The sequence below is a fragment of the Panulirus ornatus genome, chromosome 11, assembly GCF_036320965.1.
Source record: "Panulirus ornatus isolate Po-2019 chromosome 11, ASM3632096v1, whole genome shotgun sequence".
In the NCBI taxonomy this organism is placed as follows: Eukaryota; Metazoa; Arthropoda; class Malacostraca; order Decapoda; family Palinuridae; genus Panulirus; species Panulirus ornatus.
This window is the reverse complement of record NC_092234.1, coordinates 5,075,541-5,091,814: the sequence shown is the minus strand read 5'-3', so window position 1 is coordinate 5,091,814 and position 16,274 is coordinate 5,075,541. Positions and strand designations below refer to the sequence as shown.

At 38.9% G+C, this 16,274-nt stretch overlaps 1 protein-coding gene across 9 annotated transcripts in view; it reads right to left on the bottom strand.

Moving 5' to 3' along the window:
• bur (GMP synthase burgundy) overlaps window positions 1–16,274 on the bottom strand; it is a 73,420-nt gene that overhangs the window by 16,622 nt on the left and 40,524 nt on the right. For all 9 annotated transcript variants that reach the window (XM_071666457.1, XM_071666464.1, XM_071666466.1 and 6 more), the window contains 4 exons: window positions 12,986–13,129; window positions 9,974–10,139; window positions 7,465–7,616; window positions 3,708–3,923 (listed from right to left, as the gene is read on the bottom strand). In XM_071666457.1, the coding sequence (XP_071522558.1) occupies window positions 3,708–3,923; window positions 7,465–7,616; window positions 9,974–10,139; window positions 12,986–13,129 (678 nt within the window). The remainder of the gene's footprint in view (window positions 1–3,707; window positions 3,924–7,464; window positions 7,617–9,973; window positions 10,140–12,985; window positions 13,130–16,274) is intronic.

Below are 16,274 nucleotides of genomic sequence, written 5' to 3'. Positions count from 1 at the left end.
GGGTGTATTGAAATGGTTTGGTCACATGGAGAGAATGAGTGAGGAAAGATTGACAAAGAGGATATGTAAGTGTCAGGGGCAGTGGGAACAAGGAGAAGTGGGAGACCAAATTGGAAGTGGAAGGATGGAGTGAAAAAGAGTGAAAAAGATTTTAAGCGATTGGGGCCTGAACATACAGGAGGGTGAAGGGCGTGCAAGGAATAGATGGAACGATGTGGCATACCAGGTCGATGTGCTGTCCATAGATTGAACCAGGGTATGTGAAGCATCTGGGGTAAACCATGGAAAGTTTTGTGGGGCCTGGATGTGAAAAGGGAGCCGTGGTTTTGGTGCATTATACATGACAGATAGAGACTGAGTGTGAACGAAAGTGGCCTTTGTTGTCTTTTCCTAGCGCTACCTCACAAACGTGCATGGGGGGAGGGGGGGTGCCATTTCATGTGTGGCGGGGTGGCGACGGGAATGGATGAAGGTAGCAAGTGTGGATGTGTACACGTATATATATATGTATATGTCTGTGGATGTATATGTTGAAATGTATAGGTATGTACATGTGTGTGTGTGGGCGTTTATGTATATATATGTGTATGTGGGTGTTTATGTATATATATGTGTATGTGGGTGATTTGGGCCATTCTTTCGTCCGTTTCCTTGCGCTAACTCGCTAACGTGGGAAACAGCGACTAAGTATAATAAAAAATATACATCTATCATACTTTGTCGCTGTCTCCCGCGTTAGCGAGGTAGCGCAAGGAAACTGACAAAAGAATAGCCCAACCCACCCACATACACATGTATACACACACACACACACACACACACATATATATATATATATATCTATATATATACATATATTTACTCTTAACTTTCTTCTTTCACACACTTTACCAAACTCAGTCACCAGCTTCTGCAGTTTCTCACATGAATCAGCCACCAGCGCTGTATCATCAGTGAACAACAACTGACTCACTTCCCAAGCTCTCTCATCCCCAACAGACTTCATACTTGCCCCTCTTTCCAAAACTCTTCCATTTACCTCCCTAACAACCCCATCCATAAACAAATTAAACAACCATGGAGACATCACACACCCTTGCCGCAAACCTACATTCACTGAGAACCAATCACTTTCCTCTCTTCCTACATGTACACATGCCTTACATCCTCGATAAAAACTTTTCACTGCTTCTAACAATTTGCCTCCCACACCATATATTCTTAATACCTTCCACAGAGCATCTCTATCAACTCTATCATATGCCTTCTCCAGATCCATAAATGCTACATACAAATCCATTTGCTTTTCTAAGTATTTCTCACATACATTCTTCAAAGCAAACACCTGATCCACACATCCTCTACCACTTCTGAAACCACACTGCTCTTCCCCAATCTGATGCTCTGTACATGCCTTCACCTTCTCAATCAATACCCTCCCATATAATTTAACAGGAATACTCAACATACTTATACCTCTGTAATTTGAGCACTCACTCTTATCCCCTTTGCCTTTGTACAATGGCACTATGCACGCATTCTGCCAATCCTCAGGCACCTCACCATGAGTCATACATACATTAAATAACCTTACCAACCAGTCAATGTGAATAAGAGCAAGGTTATTAGGTACAGTAGGGTTGAGGGTCAAGTCAATTGGGAGGTAAGTTTGAATGGAGAAAAACTGGAGGAAGTAAAGTGTTTTAGATATCTGGGAGTGGATCTGGCAGCGGATGGAACCATGGAAGCAGAAGTGGATCATAGGGTGGGGGAGGGGGCGAAAATCCTGGGAGCCTTGAAGAATGTGTGGAAGTCGAGAACATTATCTCGGAAAGCAAAAATGGGTATGTTTGAAGGAATAGTGGTTCCAACAATGTTGTATGGTTGCGAGGCGTGGGCTATGGATAGAGTTGTGCGCAGGAGGATGGATGTGCTGGAAATGAGATGTTTGAGGACAATGTGTGGTGTGAGGTGGTTTGATCGACAAAGTAACGTAAGGGTAAGAGAGATGTGTGGAAATAAAAAGAGCGTGGTTGAGAGAGCAGAAGAGGGTGTTTTGAAATGGTTTGGGCACATGGAGAGAATGAGTGAGGAAAGATTGACCAAGAGGATATATGTGTCGGAGGTGGAGGGAATGAGGAGAAGTGGGAGACCAAATTGGAGGTGGAAAGATGGAGTGAAAAAGATTTTGTGTGATCGGGGCCTGAACATGCAGGAGGGTGAAAGGAGGGCAAGGAATAGAGTGAACTGGATCGATGTGGTATACCGGGGTTGACGTGCTGTCAGTGGATTGAATGAGGGCATGTGAAGCGTCTGGGGTAAACCATGGAAAGCTGTGTAGGTATGTATATTTGCGTGTGTGGACGTATGTATATACATGTGTATGGGGGTGGGTTGGGCCATTTCTTTCGTCTGTTTCCTTGCGCTACCTCGCAAACGCGGGAGACAGAAAAAAAAAAAAAAAAAAAAAAAAAAATTTTTTTTGCTATATTTTATATTGTTATAATTCTTTGTGTATCTAATAACGGAAGATTCAATGATTTTTCTTGTGGTAAAGGAGTTACATTTAATAAATGAATTGGCATTACTCCAGTCAATACAAAGGTTATAATATTTAACATGATTAATCAAAGCAATTTATTCTTGTTCTGTTCTTATACTATATTGATGTTGCTTAAGTCTTACATAAAGATCCTTACTAGTCTGTCCAACGTAAAACATATTACAGTTTTTATAAGGATTTCTGTAAACACAACCCACAGAATTTTCTAGTGAGTGTTTGATTAAGATATTCTTTATAGCATTGTTTTTGCTGAAGGTTACATTTACATAAAAAAATTTCAGCAACTTGGGAAGTAATGTAAAATTATCACTAAAAGAACTAAATTTTTTTTGGTATCAAGGGGAGGTTTGGATCTGACGCTATAAAATGATTTCTTTACTGAATTAAGGGATTTATCAATGAAAGATCTAGGATACTTTAACTTGGACCCGATAGAACATATATTCTCAAACTCATCATAAATAAATTCCACACTGCATATATGTAATGCCTTAAGGCACATAGACTAGAATGATGATAACTAACTCTTGCCATGTTGAGCTGAGTAATAATCAATATATGAATAAACATGGGTGAGTCTTCTGTATATGCTAAACTTAAACATGTTTCTATCCCTAAGGATCATGCAATCTAAAAATGGTAACATACAATCATTTCCATTTCCACAGTAAAGTTGACAGAGGGTACTATATTGTTAAGGGATAAATGCTTGTAAATTTTCGTTTGTTGGCCAAATACAAAGAACATCATCTACATATTATACTTGACAGACGTTTCCCATGTTAGTGAGGTATCACTAGGAAACAGAAAAATATATATATATACTCTAGCCTGAGCCACGTGCCCATTTTATAGACCAACCCCTTGGGGTGAACGAACAGCTGGAATGACTGGACTGACTGCCACAACCAGACTTTGAGCCTTAACACTTGATCCTGGGGGACTACAATGCGTCACATTCAGGAACACTAAACAGCTACACCACGGAGGTGTCGTGTAACTGTGCCCAATGTAAAAATTCTACTGATTAAACAATTTGTATGATTTTCAAATTGGCTATGACTTCCTAATATGGCATTTAACATATTTTAGTACGCCTATGGTATGATGCAGTTGTTAAATGTAAATGCTGGTTCTTCCGTACCTCATCTTTGTGAAAGTCCTTTAGTGGTTCAACTACTCTGCCTTGTGCCCTAAGAAGTCGAACAAGGTCTGTGTCATTGTGATGGGTCTTTATACTCTGAGCATTTCCTGAGACCAGTGATGAGGCAGACTCAATGAGATCTGGCCTTAGTGTGCCCTGACCAAGCATTACCTCTTCTATTCGTAGATTCATCTCTGCAATCACTTCATCTGCAACCTGAGGGCAAATTTTAAAACATAAGTAAAGCTCAATTTCACCAAATGCTGATACTCCTGGAGATTATATCCATACAGACTAATAATACTGTGAGCATGGCAAATGCTTAAAAAGAAAACTAAACACCACATAAAGCAACTGCAATTAATGATTACGAAAAATATACCTAGTGGAGCAAAAGTTACTCCGAACTTCTGCATTGATTTTTATTTATATAAATAAAAAATTCCAAGAAGATAATTATATGCCACACATTAATAATTCATTACTAAACACTTAAGAGTACTCAGGAAGGATGAATGAATTAAAACATGGAAAGAAGAGATGGTCTGAACACAATGCGGAGTGAGCCAAGTCAGGGTGAGAGATTAGTTGGAAAAGAATAGGAGAGAAGACTAAGAAGAGAAGGTGTGGATAGTGATATCAAGAGTGGATAAATAAATAAGCATTATAAAGAGATTGTGGCACTCATAGAAAAAATTCTGCATGAGTTAATCTTAAACCTAACAAAATGTAAGACATACATATCCTAAGACTAAAGACAAAAAATTATCCATTGTTAAGTTTGGAAAATTCTATATTAGAGACAATATATCTAGGTGAATGGCTGAAAATGACCAGAAGATACAATAATTATCAAAAATAATAACAATATAGCAACAATACTCTAATACAGCATTAGGTTACTAAATTCAACATATCTTAAGATAAGAAAAATCATCATCTGAATTTCCAAAAGTAATGGGAGTGATTTTAAGAAGCAATCTAATTAACACATAAGCAGTCCTAAGAAAAGAAAGAGTTAAAGTAATGGCTGATGTATCAATTACTTTACAATTTTGTTTGTAAAAAGATACTAAGCAAATAACTTCTAACTGGACCATATTGACAGTAGCTGTATACTTTTGGAAAGAAGTATCAAGACAACCAAAACTTAGATTTTCCTTTACCTTCCAATTATGACCCATTGGGAGAGCCTGAAGGGAGATCATTGTGTCTGCATGCCCACCCATACTCAATTATATCTAAACTGTGGCTGAAAATACTGTAACCATATCTCAAGTCAAGTTATAACATCTCCTATAATAGATGCTACTGGTCCTTCATAATGAGGAAAAAAGCCACTAACGGCATAATGCCTGAACTAAAATGGCTTATAATGAGTTAAAACAAACTGTTCTGATATCATGAGAAAATGTGTATCTACCCTAAGTATCTGTCCTAATAATAGGTTTCATTTGAACACCATGAATCTATCTAGCCATGGGTGAAGACAACCATCAAACAAAAACCTTCCTTTTGGGGCTTGGAGGATGACATCAGTTTTCATTGTTTGCAGACCACTTAACAATGTAAAGAGGGTTCAGGTATCAGGTTATCAAAGAACTCGGGATAAAAGTGCTTGACACAACTGCAAAGAAACTCTATATACTCAGTATGCAATGTTTAGGCTTGGATCAATGTTATCTGAAAAACACAGCCTGAATAAAATAATGTTATATGACCCTAATATATTCTGCCAAAAAACTTGAGAAAGAGTAAGCTAAGCTCTTCCCAATTAAACCTATTATATAAAGTTAACAAATGAGCAGTCCAATTTACACTGCAAATCAATTGACAGTTAACTACAATTTACTAAACTCAGGACCTACTCTACCAGCAGAACCCTCATCAATACTATAATCACGTCCACGAATCAAAGTTGAAAGTAGTCTTGCAAAAAGGTAAATTCAGAGGTGCACTATAAATTATGAATGAAAGAACGAAAGAATTAAATGTGCAAGAAGAATGCAAAAGGAAGTACTTGTTTAAATTCTAATGTATGGATGTGGAGCCCTAGTACATATTAAGTAGGAATGATAAAAATCAATGGAAGCAAAAGCATTTCACTGAATATATTAAATTATCATTGGAATCATAAGAACATGCCATTAACAGCCTGCACCAGGGCATCTGAAGTGGTTAAGGGAAACAACAAAAAGTTGTGTGGGACCTAGCTGTGGATATGGGGAGCTCTGGTCTCAGTGTAACTCATGAAAGACAGAGTGGATATGTGCAAATATGGCCATTCTTCATCTGTTCCAAGTGCTATCTTGCTACATGAGGGGAGGTGAATGAAGATGTATGAAGGTTACACATTGTGCAAAAAGCATTAGAAAGGCAAAATCAAAGTCTTTAAGATGGTGTAACAATGCAGAATGTATGGTAAAAAACAGGTTCGTTAAGAAGGTACTCAATATTACAGTTCAGGATTTATTCATTTATTTATTATACTTTGTCGCTGTCTCCCGCGTTTGCGAGGTAGCGCAAGGAAACAGACGAAAGAAATGGCCCAACCCCCCCCATACACATGTATATACATACGTCCACACACGCAAATATACATACCTACACAGCTTTCCATGGTTTACCCCAGACGCTTCACATGCCTTGATTCAATCCACTGACAGCACGTCAACCCCAGTATACCACATCGCTCCAATTCACTCTATTCCTTGCCCTCCTTTCACCCTCCTGCATGTTCAGGCCCCGATCACACAAAATCTTTTTCACTCCATCTTTCCACCTCCAATTTGGTCTCCCTCTTCTCCTCGTTCCCTCCACCTCCGACACATATATCCTCTTGGTCAATCTTTCCTCACTCATTCTCTCCATGTGCCCAAACCACTTCAAAACACCCTCTTCTGCTCTCTCAACCACGCTCTTTTTATTTCCACACATCTCTCTTACCCTTACGTTACTTTGTTGATCAAACCACCTCACACCACACATTGTCCTCAAACATCTCATTTCCAGCACATCCATCCTCCTGCGCACAACTCTATCCATAGCCCACGCCTCGCAACCATACAACATTGTTGGAACCACTATTCCTTCAAACATACCCATTTTTGCTTTCTGAGATAATGTTCTCGACTTCCACACATTCTTCAAGGCTCCCAGGATTTTCGCCCCCTCCCCCACCCTATGATCCACTTCCGCTTCCATGGTTCCATCCGCTGCCAGATCCACTCCCAGATATCTAAAACACTTCACTTCCTCCAGTTTTTCTCCATTCAAACTCACCTCCCAATTGACTTGACCCTCAACCCTACTGTACCTAATAACCTTGCTCTTATTCACATTTACTCTTAACTTTCTTCTTCCACACACTTTACCAAACTCAGTCACCAGAGAGAAAAATGCTGAAGGGAAAGATATATGTAATGTGAGAACTGATAACTGATAAGGGTTAGAGATTTTTCATATGATGACAAAAAGTAAAGTGTTTAAACAAACAATGAAGGCTATTACTTCACACTGATATACTGGGTAAATGTTGGGGATTTGTACAAATGAACTGAGAGGCCATTTGCAACTAATCCACAAACTATAAATGAGAATAAATTTATGGACAGGAGACTGATAGACATTTCCTGTCTTCAAACAAAGCATCAAAGATCGTGTAGAGATGATTTTATGCTTAAGAGCTTAAAGGGATTTAATGATTTTGCTAACTAATAGATTACATCTAAAGTAAAAACACAAGTAAAACATTAACCTTTATGAATGTATCTCCTATAATTTTCCGTTTCTCCTCAGGACTAACTGTCATACACAGTAGGTTGGTAACACGCTTCCTACCCATGGGATCACCACTGTCCACAGGTATACTCGTTACTCCATCATAAAACTGATGCTTTGCATTGATCACTGAAAGAAAGAAGTTTTGATACAGTGCTTCCAAAAACTCAGTATATATTATATATTGCATATTATACATAATCACTGTTTCCTAAGTCAGCGAAGTAGTGCCAAGAAAGACGAATAATGGCCTATCCACTCATTCCCTGCGTGTCATAGAAGGCAACTAAAAGGGGAGAGAGGGGGGGGGGCTAGAAATCCTCCCCTCCCATTTTTAATTTTCAAAAAAAAAAAAAAAAAAAAAAAAAACAACAGAAAAGGGGGCCAAGTGAGGAAATTTCCTCTAAGGCTCAGTCCTCTGTTCTTAACACTACCTCACTAATGCTGGAAATGGCGAATAAGTATGAAATATATATATATATTTTTTTTTCATACTATTCGCTATTTCCCGCGATAGCGAGGTAGCGTTAAGAACAGAGGACTGGGCCTTTGAGGGAATATCCTCACCTGGACCTCTTCTCTGTTCCTTCTTTTGGAAAAAAGAAAAAAAAAATATATATAAATACATATATATCTTCTTTCTTTTCTTTCATACTATTCGCCATTTCCCGCATTAGCGAGGTAGCGTTGAGAACAGAGGACTAGGCCCTTGAGGGAATATCCTCACCTGGGCCCCTTCTCTGTTCCCTCTTTTGGAAAATTAAAAAAAAAAGTGAGAGGGGAGGATTTCCAGCCCCCCGCTCCCTCCCCTTTTAGTCGCCTTCTACGACACGCAGGGAATACGTGGGAAGTATTCTTTCTCCCCTATCCCCAGGGATATATATATATATATATATATATATATATATATATATATATATATATATATATATATATATATATATATATATATGTATGTGGCTGGGTTGGGCTATTCTTTCGTCTGTTTCCTTGTGCTACCTCGCTACATGCGGGAGATGGCAACTAAGTATATATATATATATATAAATGCACACATACGCACATATACATACACGTACATTTATTTATTTATTCATTTATCTATATTGCTTTGTCGCTGTCTCCCGCGTTTGCGAGGTAGCACAAGGAAACAGACGAAAGAAATGGCCCAACCCACCCCCATACACATGTATATACATACACGTCCACACACGCAAATATACATACCTATACATCTCAATGTACACATATATATACACACACAGACACATACATATATACCCATGCACACAATTCACACTGTCTGCCTTTATTAATTCCCATCAACACCTCGCCACACATAGTTACAAAAATAACATTATTTTCCCAACTGTTTGCTATTTCCAGCTTTTGCAAGGTAGTGCCAGGAACAGATGAAACTCTCAGTTGCTAACATCAACTCTCTAGCTGTCATGTACAAAGCCACTGAAACCAAAACCCTCTAGATCAAGTCAACCCCACAGAACGTTTTGTGCTTTTCTATAACAAGTTCATAAACCTTGGTTCAGCCTAATGATAGCACAAGGTCCCCTTTATACCACATCACTCTAATTTGTTCCATCTCATTCATGTGCACTGCCCTCCTGAATATTCAAGTACCAATAACTCAAACCCTCTTCCACTCCATCTTTTCATCTCCCATTACCCTTGCTCCCTCCACTTCTGACACAAATACTCTTAGTCAGTTTCTCTTTGCTCATCCTCACCTTATGTCCAAAACATATTTACACACCTTGGTCAGATATCTCAATCATAATCCACTTAACACCACACATCTCTCGTAAGTGTCATTCCTTACATGATCATCAACCTGCCTTATATAACATATCGTCCTCAAGCATTTAATTTCCAGCATGTCCACCCTCTCTTGCTCTTCTGCATTCAGGGATAAATCATTACATCCATATGAAACTGTTGGGACTATTACACCTTCAAACATAACCATCTTTGTTCTACTTCTTCCTAATGCATATACCTAATGCTCCTGCCTAATGTTCCTGCCCACTACTTCTAGGTGTGTATGACACTAGGTACATTGAGTTTATAGCTGGGATACTCATCACAATTAGTTCACATTTGCTGCAACTCATCTGACCCTTTTATAATTCTATCTGACCATTTTATAATTCTATCTTATATACTGATACACCTCCCTGTCTGAATTTGGTTCTACCTATCATGAATGTTTAGAATTGTTCCAAGTTTGCTTCTTTCACTTTTTCATTGCAACAAGTTTCTGAAACATCAATCAGGACTGTCTTGTTATCCTCTGTATACCAAGTGATGCAATGAGAGAGAGAGAGAGAGAGAGAGAGAGAGAGAGAGAGAGAGAGAGAGAGAGAGAGAGAGAGAGAGAGAGAGAGAGAGAGAGAGAGAGAATTATCAATACTGAAACAGCAGAGCTTCAATTACATTATCTTCATGCACAACAGTAGTTCATCACTAACCCCTGAGTTTAAGGCCAAGTTTCCTAAGTGACTGCTCCACTTGCAAGGACTCATTTTTCCTCATGAAACCATTATCAATGTGTACTGCTATCACTTGCTCTTCAGGTAGGGCCTTGTGGAGGAGAGCAGCACATACAGTAGAATCTACACCTCCACTCACCAACATCTGTAACAAGTTGAATATAGATTTCAATTATCACCAATGTACAAAGAGAAGAATGTATATCTCAACTTACTAACATCTATTATTCGAATAAAGAAAATTTATAATGACTACTGAAATACTGAAGGAATCTAAGGAAGGTGAAAAACTGTAGGGACCAATATATAAATAATAATGAAGAGATGGGATATCTCTTTTGTGAATACCATACTTAAAACAACTCCCAAAATTATTCTTAAACTCCTTGCAGCTCTTCATTGTCAAGTGGCTGAGTATCCCTTATTGCTCCAGCATATCACAATGTTCTAACTACCATGGTATTTGATTCAATAATGTCAACAAGTCAAGTACCGCATATTGACACACTTAAAAATATGTGATGTTCTGACTTGTGGAGTTTAATCTTGGAAGGTTGTATCAAGGAAGACCATAGGTTTTTGAGTCTGACTTTTCTTTACCTTCCATAATTTATAAACTTTACTTATATCATTTTTACATGTTCACCATTTCCCACATTCATAAGGTAGCATCAGGAAAAGATAAATATTTATCTATACTTATTATACATTACTGCTGTCTCCCATGTTAGCAAGGTAGCGCAAGGACACAGACGAAGAATGGCCCAACCACCCACATACACATGTATATATATAAATGCTCACACACATATATACATTTCAATGTATACATAACCATACACACAGACATATACATATATATACACATGTACATATCCATACTTGCTGCCTTCATCCATTCCCGTTGCCACCCCACCACACACGAAATAGCATCCCCCTCCAGCGAGGTAGCCCCAGGAACAGACAAAAAAGGTCACATTCTTTCACACTCAGTCTCTAGCTGTCATGTGTAATGCATCGAAACCACAGTAAATGGCTTTATTCACTCACATCCACATTCTAGCTGCCATGTATAATGCACTGAAATGAGCCCTCTAACCACAACTGGGCCTCATGTATTGCCATGGATAATATAGCACATATTGCCATGGATAACGGTGGAAGGGTTTTCATGTGATGTTTATATTCACTTAAAAAGCATGTGAAAAGAGAAAGTTAAGAGTAAATGTGAATAAGAGCAAGGTTATTAGGTACAGTAGGGTTGAGGGTCAAGTCAATTGGGAGGTAAGTTTGAATGGAGAAAAACTGGAGGAAGTAAAGTGTTTTAGATATCTGGGGGTGGATCTGGCAGCGGATGGAACCATGGAAGCGGAAGTGGATCATAGGGGGGGGAGGGGGCGAAAATTCTGGGAGCCTTGAAGAATGTGTGGAAGTCGAGAACATTATCTCGGAAAGCAAAAATGGGTATGTTTGAAGGAATAGTGGTTCCAACAATGTTGTATGGTTGCGAGGCGTGGGCTATGGATAGAGTTGTGCGCAGGAGGATGGATGTGCTGGAAATGAGATGTTTGAGGACAATGTGTGGTGTGAGGTGGTTTGATCGAGTAAGTAACGTAAGGGTAAGAGAGATGTGTGGAAATAAAAAGAGCGTGGTTGAGAGAGCAGAAGAGGGTGTTTTGAAATGGTTTGGGCACATGGAGAGAATGAGTGAGGAAAGATTGACCAAGAGGATATATGTGTCGGAGGTGGAGGGAACGAGGAGAAGAGGGAGACCAAATTGGAGGTGGAAAGATGGAGTGAAAAACATTTTGTGTGATCGGGGCCTGAACATGCAGGAGGGTGAAAGGAGGGCAAGGAATAGAGTGAATTGGAGCGATGTGGTATACCGGGGTTGACGTGCTGTCAGTGGATTGAATCAAGGCATGTGAAGCGTCTGGGTTAAACCATGGAAAGCTGTGTAGGTATGTATATTTGCGTGTGTGGACGTATGTATATACATGTGTATGGGGGGGGGGGGGGTTGGGCCATTTCTTTCGTCTGTTTCCTTGCACTACCTCGCAAACGCGGGAGACAGCGACAAAAAAAAAAAAAAAAAACGAGAGAGAGAGAGAGAGAGAGAGAGAGAGAGAGAGAGAGAGAGAGAGAGAGAGAGAGAGAGAGAGAGAGAGAGAGAGAGAGAGAGAGAGAGAGAGAGAGAGAGAGAGAGAGAGAGAGAGAGAGAGAGAGAGAGAGAGAGAGAGAGAGAGAGAGAGAGAGAGAGAGAGAGAGAGAGAGAGAGAGAGAGAGAGAGAGAGAGAGAGAGAGAGAGAGAGAGAGAGAGAGAGAGAGAGAGAGAGAGAGAGAGAGAGAGAGAGAGAGAGAGAGAGAGAGAGAGAGAGAGAGAGAGAGAGAGAGAGAGAGAGAGAGAGAGAGAGAGAGAGAGAGAGAGAGAGAGAGAGAGAGAGAGAGAGAGAGAGAGAGAGAGAGAGAGAGAGAGAGAGAGAGAGAGAGAGAGAGAGAGAGAGAGAGAGAGAGACTTATAATGAGACTCAACCTATAGGTAGGGCTAGTACCGCTTCGCTCACTGCAGGGAAACCTGGAAGTTATGAGAAACGTTATGTGAGCTTTCTGCTGTCAAGTGTTAAGTATCATGCAAAGGCTGTGTTTGTGGACTGATTGCTAGCTCCCCAATTGTGGGTGAGGCAGAAAATAAAGTCATAAAGTCAGTATCTTGTGCTAAAGAAGTAAAATTTAAAAGCCACTAAAGTGCAAGCTCAATATGCATCTGTCAATAACCCTAATGACAAGAGAGGGGTGGTTTACAGCCATGATGCAATCCCACATTTACTTCTAACCATTCATTCATATCATCACAGTTCAAGAAAACTAATCTTATAAAAAATATTAAACCATACATCTGAAATTCATGGTCTATGAATAAATCTTACAAAACCAAATGACTAAAAGATAAATGTAACTTAGTTATCTCCTCTATTAAAAGTCAACACTTACCAAGACTTTATTGGATCCTACATGTTCTTTAATATAGTTTATACACTGAAGTTCTCTGTTCTGGAGTGTGTAAGTCCCTGACAGCCCACTAATTTCATACAGAAAGTTTCTCATCATTGTCATACCTTGTTCAGTCAGATCAACCTGGAAATATATGTAAAATATTATATATAACAAATATGATATAATATAAAAAACAAAATGGTACAACTGTTCATCAATACTATTTTTTTCATAACTAACTGCCTCTCCTGTTTTTGTAAAGTGGTGTCATGAACAATGGCCTCATATGCACAAATTCACTTTCAAGCTGTCATATACAATGTACTAAAACCAGAGCAGACTTCTTGCTGGTTTAGTACCTTAAACTTGCCAGTAATAATAATTCCCCAGTAACTGACAAGCCACAGATGTGTGATTTTACATTTGGCTCATATAAAGTTTCATTTTTGAAAATTTTCGTGTAAAAAAATGAAAGCTAGATTTCCTCTCAACACAGTTCACTATGTACAATACTTTTATTACAGTCTTATTGATTTATAAACCTTAAGGTGCTTTAAATGACTTAGAGATTTATTTTTGTCTTGATGTGCCAATAGCAATATTGGGGGTGGGGAGTTCCACAAAAGATGTTAAACTACCGACTACTGATGTGCCATTATAGTATGATACACCTCTGGCAGTTGACTGCTTCTGTGCTGTATACAGTAGTCTGGAGCTTTCTATAATCCTGTGTGGTATGTAGGTAAGTGATGCATCAGAAACAATTACTGGCAACTCAAGGTTTCCATATTCCTTGCCCATAACTTTTCCACTCAGCTAATAAGTACTCATCAAATATGCTGTGGAGGACAGTTCAACAACAGGACATCACCAAGGCAACAAAAGCATATCTAATCACTACATGGATTTGCTAAACACCCGTCACCTACAGTACTACAAGAGTCAATCTAATAGTCCTTGTTTTACAGATGATGTGGAGGAATAAAGACAAGAAAAGCATGAACATCATGCTTCATTCAGCAGCTGTGATAATGAGCCCACACTGAGTGAACAAAGCATAATTAGCAGGGGCATGCAGTTTCTTCACCAAGGGATATATGGACATGAGCTGATACCAGCTTCAGACCAATACAACCTAATTCTAATCAAAGGAACTCAGGTCTGTGATGCTTCTAATCTAGCGACTGTCTTAAAAATATTCTACCTATGATTTGATGAAAAAGATTATGACTCAAGCCAATTCATTCTTATGGTTTCTTGAAGTCAACACTGCCAAAACCTTCTCCAAGTCTGAGAAAATTCCAAGACATCATCAGAGAATAAATGTATAGATTTCTGTGTATCATCATCATAATTGCCCAAGATATAATACTGAACCATCAATGAGGTGTTCGAACTGAAATTCACAAGAAAACTTATATCAATACCTAACCTTTAATGACAAAATGAAGCTACTGGTGATGACAAACTTCAGTAAGTAAAACTTATGCCAGACCATCTTCGAAGGAAATTCAAAGAAAAAATTTATGCCATTTCAAAATTTATGCAATACCAAAATCTTATCATAAGGTGAAGAGGGATATTAAGCTTCAAGCAGCACATTTTTTCAAACCAATATACAATTGTATGAATTTTTTTGTACTGTAGTATGTAGAAAGTGACTACATTCAATGCTTTTATAATCTAAATGGAAAGACACAAACAGATTGTGAAGCACAACTTTGTATCTTTGATTTGGTAGTAAAGGCAGTCCTGTCTGGTTATGATGGTTAAGGATATACACAATTTCAGTAATTGGTAAACTAGCCCAAAACTGGTCTGCTATTTACATGAACATAATATTGTTGCAGATGGAACACTGCAAGTGATGCAGAATCGCATATCAGCACGAACGAACACGAGTACTGAAGCAGTGCTGTAGCACAGTAATAAAATTTCATGTGCGAAGAGTCACAAGCACTGCCTTATGCCAACACAGTTTTACGTTCATCAAGACACTGTAAGTAGTGAGTATTTTGGTGACAAAATGAAAAAGCCTGTCTGTATGCAGAGTACAAGAAAAATAAGTACTATAGATAAGTGTCACATGTGCATATGCTATACCACATGTGTGAGAAATACTTCAGTAGACCCTAAAATAGCAATAGCTCTCAAAGTGACATTTTGCAATAAAAACATTTCGGAATCAGTGTATAAATTCTTAGAATAAAACAAAGGCCTCACAAGAGTTACATATTTCGAAAAATTCACACATCTAATCTTTTCTTTTTTTCTTTTAAACTATTCGCTATTTCCCGCGTTAGCGAGGTAGCGTTAAGAACAGAGGACTGGGCCTTTGTGGAATATCCTCACCTGGCCCCCTCTGTTCCTTCTTTTGGAGAGAGAAAAAAAAAAAAAAAAAAAAAAAAAAATCTATCTAATCTACCATTTCAAATATTCTTTTTCATTATTAATGAAACATCTAAACATATTGCAGGCTTTCCAGATATAATGCCTTTGATGCTAGACCTAAATAATATTAGATTTCTACCCACAGGCACAGGAAAAATCTCTGAGTTAGATTAGTTTAACCTCTAACTGGTTTCTCCCGTACTTCTCCCAATAACTCGCACTCCTTCCCTGTATGTACAACCCACACAACTCTCTTTTCTTTTTCACAAGCAACATGGTCTATCTATCTATATCTCTGACCCTCATTCCAACTGAAACTCCCTTAAAGGGGCGGCCACAGCAACAGTCTCCATGACTAAAGAACTCCAGTGCCACTTCTTAGCCTTTAGTGCCTCACCCTTAACAGGCCACTGGCAGGGGGTAAGTCTAGTGCAGTGTTTGGAGAGGCTTCTACCTAATGCTCTAATCTACTACTTCTACCAAAAGCTCTTGCCTAAATGTTCCTACCTACTACGTCCATCTACTGCTTCTAACATTTACCCCTTCCTTACCACCCCACCTCCCTCCAGCATGCTTTACACTTCTCTTACACATGCTAGCATTATTTCCCTAAGTACCTCCCATTCCTCACCCATTCACCAAGCTTCATCTAATCTCACTTTTTTCATTTTTCACTCAACCTCTCCAGGTGTTTCTCTACTCAGATCTCTATTCTTAGCTTACTTTCACCACCCTCTTCTCATTCATATCATTTCCTCTTTCCTGAAAGGCTTCACAAAGTTCATCCTCACCTCCACCAGATAAAGATCCAACATCCCACCAGCTGCACCTTTAAGCACATTCACATGCAAGTCTCTCTTCAGCACGCTTATCAATCAGCGCATAATCCAAGGAT